Raw genomic sequence first — 6000 nt, 5'->3', positions numbered from 1 at the left:
ATGATATGATGAGCATATTGCATGTTTATGATATGATTAGAATACTGTATAAAACCTGTACAAAACCATCGTAAATACGTAGAAAAAAAAGATATGAGAAAATATAGTAGTAGCGCTCTTTAGCGCTGGACAGGAAAAGGCTACTGCTAAAGCACTTAGCAGTAGCGCTGATACGGAAAGCGCTACTGGTAAGTAGGTATAATAGTAGCGCGCGTTAAAACGCGCTACTGCTATTCTTTAGCTGTAGCGCCGTATCAGTAGTGCGGGTACGCGCGCTACTGATACACCAAATACCCGCGCTACTGCTAGGCTTTTCCCTAGTAGTGTTGTGCTGAAGTTTTTTTTGGTGCAAACACCACATGATGCAGGATGGAAGAACAAAGAGAGAAGAAAACAAACTTCGTTTGCTGCCATCGAATGGCCATCGCCCGTCACATCGGATGGGCTAGCTAGGCGGATGATTTCTTAGAAAAATCATCCTGCTGATCCATAGCCGCTAAATTCTAAAGGCTTCGATAGCCCAGTATATACAATCATGATCATTTTTTGAAGTTGTTATCGCAGAGAACATGATGATAACGAGTTTTTACCATCATAGTGATTCAAACGATTTAAACACGCTGTTTTGAACGTTTATTTTAAATGCCGGGACTGGCAAAAAAATAAAATACACACAAAAAACTCAACGTTGTGCTGCTGGGCTGAAATTGTTCCAACTGAGCTTCATGGGCCTGGGCGTTCGCTTGACATCCGTCCCTTCGCCGCAAGCAGTGGCGACGGCGCCGCCCTTCTCCCGCAACTCGACGCCGACCCGTCCCCATCCCACGCCGCCGGCTCTTTCCCATCCCCATCCCCATCCCCAACTAGTGAGTGTGAACCCGATGTGAGGCGCGCAAAATCCCTCCGCCATGGAGCATAGTGACGGCGAGATCGCCGCCAAGCGAGCCAAGCTCTCCGCCAGCGGCAGCGAGGACCTCCTCAGCGCGCTATCCGACGACGTTCTCATTCACATCCTTCTCAGGCTCCGCAACACCGCCGTCGCCGCCCGGACCAGCGTCCTCTCCAGCCGCTGGCGCCGCCTCTGGGCCCTCCTCCCGGGCCTGGACTTTCTCCCCGACACCAACCCATACAGCATACCCGCCGTCCTCGCCGCCCATCAAGCGCCGGCCCTCCGCTCTCTCCGCATCCTCGCCACGGACGCCTCTGCCGACTTCATGGCCGCGTGGCTCCCCATCGCCGCCCGCCGCCTCTCCGGCGATCTATTCTTCATCAACACTGTGTCGCCGGACGACGAGGCCGGGGACAGAGGCGCCTTTGAACTGCCATGCTTCGAGAACGCCACCTCGATCTCGCTCCATTTAGGGTTTCTTGGCATTGCAGTGCCAGCCTCCGCCATATCCTCTCGGCTCACCGATCTTCGCCTGAATAGCTTCCAGGTCCAGGGTCCGTGCCTGCTCGGTGACGTTGTATCCTCGGCGTGGTCCCCATGCTTGCAAAGGCTCACCATCAACGATGCCCGAGGCATCGACAAATTCACCATCCGCTCAGAGTCTCTCCTGCAATTGAAGCTCAAGGATCTAGATGGCCTGCAGCAGCTCACTGTCGTGGCGCCGAAGCTCAAAGAGCTAAGTGTGATCCTTTGCTTTGCTCCGAATCAACCTATTGCTAGCATCTCAGCTCCTGAGCTGGTGTCGCTCCACTGGAATGATGCCTATGATCCATGCTCTGTCCAACTTGGCGAGATGACACATCTACAATGTCTGCACGCTGGCATTTTTCTTGTATATGGACCAGTTGACTTTACACCCAATCGCGATTGCCTGAGGATCTTGCGGAACTTCAAGGTCATGCACAGTCTAACCCTCCTACTGCTCTATCATCTGGTAAGTTCAATCTTATATGTGAAGTTATGTCATCATGGCAAGTTTGTGTCACGCTAATAAGTCAATAGATAATGGGACAAACATGTAGTTTAACTGAAGGAATGTGTCATTGGGACAATGTGATCAATTGATAAATTGATAATGAGACAAACATGTAGTTTAACCGAAGGAATGTGTCAATGGGACAATATCACATTCTAAAATAGCCATGCAAATTCTCGCTTGTTCTATACTTCTATTTGCTCAAATCTCTGTAATAGACATGTTGAGCCTGAGCGCGGCTGATGTTCATCTCTTATATTGTATTCTTTTTTTCTGACTAGAATATTCGTTATCCAAGAGGATAATGAACTTTTTGACTGTGATACATTACTCTCCTTTGTGATTTACCTACAAACCTTGATGGATGACATGCCAAGGCTCCCGGACATTACATATAATCCTTTTTTGTGACGTCATCTGAACCTGCAGGATATAGGTAACTATCGATACTTGATGGAAGACATGACAAGGCTCCCTGACGTCACATGCTTGTCCCTGACTGTGATGTCAAACGGACATTGCTTTGGTGCCAGCTCATTCCACATTCTCGGACTGTGTACTGGTGTAAGAAAGTTGGCACTTAACTACTTTGAGGTAAAACTATCCTTAATTTCTTTATAACTCTTTTAAACATGTATAATGCTCGAGTTATCAGGTTAGTCACATAAAACAATACGCATTTGCACTTCCAGGCATACCTAGACTCGATTGCCAGTTGGCCTACTCTAGGTGTTGGTTTGATACTAATACCTTGTCTCCAAACTTTAACTGTGGAAATTATACGGCTCATGTAATTGCTAATACTTTCATCTTCAAGTTTAGCAAAGCGGCGTACTATTTTCTAATGTATGTGACGATATATTGGGAAATGCATTGGAGCTCCCAGGTGCCACACACCCCTATATGAATATAGTATTATTTTTTTAGGAAATTTCAAAAAATTCTGAATTTTCAGATATCAAACCTGGGTGCCCATTGTCCACCCGTGTTCAATTTCGTTTGGAATGGGTGCCCATGGTATCCGTGGCGAAGGAAATATGGTCCGATAGACGATCCATCCAAATTGTTTTTCTATACATAGGAATTTTTTTGACTCTTTTACCAAGATTATCATGGGCACCCTTGCGGCCTTGCCCCACGAAACCGAACACGGGTATACAATGGACACCCAGGTTTGATATCCCAAAATTTCAGAATTTTTTGAAATTTCCTGGTAATTTTTAATGCTATATTCAAATAGGGGTGTACGGCACCCGAGAGCCACAAATCTTCATCCACGATATATTGCGCTTTATTGCCTGGAAGGCTCAGTCGCACGCTCAATCTTGATAACAACCTTAGGCTGGTCGTAGTGGGGAGTATCGTACAATAGTATCATTCATATGAAACTAGTGTATGATACTACCTCCGTAGTGCATAGTATCATAGACTAGTATCTTAGGTGGTCTTATTTATTGTCATGCATGACACATAGTAGCATTGAATTTATTATGACACGGTATCATAATATGATACTCAATTCTCTCTTTCCTCATTTAATTCTACGCCACCTCATCAAAATTGCCTAGTTGGCATGTATGATGCTAACTATGATACTCCCATTACAATCAGCCTTAAAGCAAGTACTTGGAGATAATTTTATTTTCTTACGATATGCTTTTCTAAGATATTTCATTGACAATGAAGTTCAAAGGTCAAACTGAACATCATCATGCTTAAGAATTTGTGTAACTTCTATAATAGTGTTTGTCGTACCAGATTCTCTTTGTACACAGTAACACAGAACAAACACATTTTCTGCAGTATGCTGGCTTCACTATTTCCTGGTGGTGTTCTTTTGTAAATGTGCTTATGCATCTCGAAGTACTCGGACAGTCTGATAAATTATAATTTCATCTCTTTTTCATCATGAAACATATCGGTTAATCTTACGAAGTTGGTATGCTCCTCACTTCAGGTGCAGACTCCATGCCCATCGAGTTGCATCTGTGATCAGCCAAAACACTGGAAAACTGAGAAACTTGTGCTCGATCGCCTCCAAGAAGTAGAAATTAGTGAACTATCAGGAACTGAACATGAACGTGATTTTGTGCAACGGTTATTCAGTTGGGCAACTGCCTTAAAAAAGATGACAGTATCTTTTCATTACTCAATTACGGAAAGCAAGGCCAAGGGGTTGTGCCAGATGTTACGAAGCTTCTCCACATCGGAACTATATATGGAATTTTATGTGCACCGCTGTTTGGTGGGGAAAGTTCTGTATGTTCCTGAAGATTAACACACTGATTTGTGAATTCTCACAAGCTTCTGGTTTGCTTGGTCCTAATGTTGGCATGCTCAGGAGTGGTGATGAATTCATGTTGCCAGAATATGTCAATGCTGTTGGGATTGTCTTTTCTGGGATGTGTGTTTATCTGTAATCTGTATGCAACTATGGATGCTAATTAATTTGCTAGAATATTAGCAGCTTACCCTGACTTCTATCGATGCTGAGAGCATTTGTTAAGTGGGGTGCACTGCTATTTAGTAGTCTCATGGTGATTTCTGCTATGAATTTCTGTTATTGTAATGGTACCTGGGACTGGAAGGTCACCCTTTTGATATCTTTTGCTGGAGTTTGTGTAAAGGTATGGTTCTTTCATGAATTATGAGACTGAAATTAAGTAACTTGGTCTCACATATGGATTCATGTCATGAAGCTACATGTCCAATGGTCTTTCATGTTGGGTGAATTATGATAAGCTGTTTAGATGGGAGATTAATATCCAGAGCATTAACTGCTAATGAAAGCTGGTGGTATTTATCATGTGACGTGCACTTACGATCTACTGCAGAGGGCAAGCGTTCCAAACAAGGTTGCCAGAACAGGACTCCTAGCCTGAGGTAATAATTAGTCTTCCTGCTTATACCTTTATTCTTGTTGGTAGGTCACCCTTGGTTAATTATGTATGATTGATGGGTTGATGTTGTCAAGGCTGTGGATGAGTTTTGCTGAAATCTAACAAAAATGGGCGTCGACTCTATAGGCACCGTGGTTTCGCACTCGAAGACTCCAGTGGACAGTAGTAAAATAAATATGAAAGCTGAAGATATCAGTAAAAGAAAGACTTTTATGTGGTATCTTTGCCGAGGAAGTTGTGCTGACAAAGGACAATCTTGCTCACTGCAACTGGCAAGGAAGCAAGAAGTATTGTTTTTTGTGCCCATGGCAAGACAATTAAACACCTCTTCTTTTAGTGCAAGTTTGCGCATTCTATGTAGTAAGTCATCTAAATAATGTCCAATTTGTATCCGTCAACAAGTGTTGTCAATTTGTACGGTCATTGTTGGATGACATACCTAACAAGTTTTGTACGCTAACAAGGATGGACGCATCTGCCTTACTATGGGGCGCTTAGACTATGTAGAAATGATATGATTTTCAACATAAAAGTTCATCTCCGTTATCTACTGCTGGACGAATTGGCTTCGTACCGGGTCTACACTACTCCGAATGAAGCACCAACCGTTGTTGACAATGGTGTGTACGCAATTGGAGCATATTATATTTTGTGTTAATAAAAGTGTCCTTCATCAAAACGGACACAAAGTATTCACGTGACGATGAATCCACAGCTAAAGTGGTAGTATCTTATTGGTAAACCAGCTGATATTGTTGATGGTGAAATGTATATAGTCTGGGTGGGGTCACTTGCTCCTGAAATAACAGGGCTCACTGGGAGGAATATGGACATTGTGATTGATGTCATCGTGCCAAAGGCTTCCTTGTGGAGATTGTCAAGTTCTATCATCAAGGTCCCACAAAAAAAAAGTTGTATCATCAAGGGAGTGATACAGTATTTGTTTGGCTTGCACCATTGGTGGTGGCGGCGGCACGGCACCTCTGACATGACATGAGAATTTCTGTTCCTAGACTGAGAATAGGGGCCTGTTCGGAGTCCCTCCGCTCCAGGAGCAGCCGGAGCTGCAGTTTAAAACAGCGGAGCGAGGAAATTGATACTCCGTGGATTATGTGATTTCTGGAGCGGGTGGGTTTCCGAACAGCCCCTAGGTAAAGGAGCGGCCCTGAGCGTTA

At 44.1% G+C, this 6000-nt stretch overlaps 1 protein-coding gene across 1 annotated transcript; it reads left to right on the top strand.

Moving 5' to 3' along the window:
- The first annotated feature begins 753 nt into the window (after positions 1–753).
- On the top strand, positions 754–4570 carry LOC123052919 (putative F-box/FBD/LRR-repeat protein At4g03220). Its single transcript, XM_044476286.1, has 3 exons — positions 754–1883; positions 2355–2519; positions 3883–4570. The coding sequence occupies exons 1-3, from the start codon at positions 909–911 to the stop codon at positions 4201–4203; spliced, it is 1461 nt and encodes a 486-aa protein (XP_044332221.1). The 5' UTR covers positions 754–908; the 3' UTR covers positions 4204–4570.
- The last annotated feature ends 1430 nt before the right edge of the window (positions 4571–6000 follow it).

Source organism: Triticum aestivum, chromosome 2D, assembly GCF_018294505.1.
Source record: "Triticum aestivum cultivar Chinese Spring chromosome 2D, IWGSC CS RefSeq v2.1, whole genome shotgun sequence".
NCBI classification, from domain to species: domain Eukaryota; kingdom Viridiplantae; phylum Streptophyta; class Magnoliopsida; order Poales; family Poaceae; genus Triticum; species Triticum aestivum.
The sequence above is the reverse complement of the archived record's forward strand: the minus strand, read 5'-3'. Positions and strand labels throughout refer to the sequence as shown.

Excerpts from the sequence above, each read along its gene's own strand:
- LOC123052919 (XM_044476286.1), top strand. The coding sequence starts at position 909 with ATGGAGCATAGTGACGGCGAGATCGCCGCCAAGCGAGCCAAGCTCTCC. Across the intron at positions 1,884-2,354 it reads TCCTACTGCTCTATCATCTG|GATATAGGTAACTATCGATA; the intron begins GTAAGTTCAATC and ends CTGAACCTGCAG. Across the intron at positions 2,520-3,882 it reads TGGCACTTAACTACTTTGAG|GTGCAGACTCCATGCCCATC; the intron begins GTAAAACTATCC and ends TCCTCACTTCAG.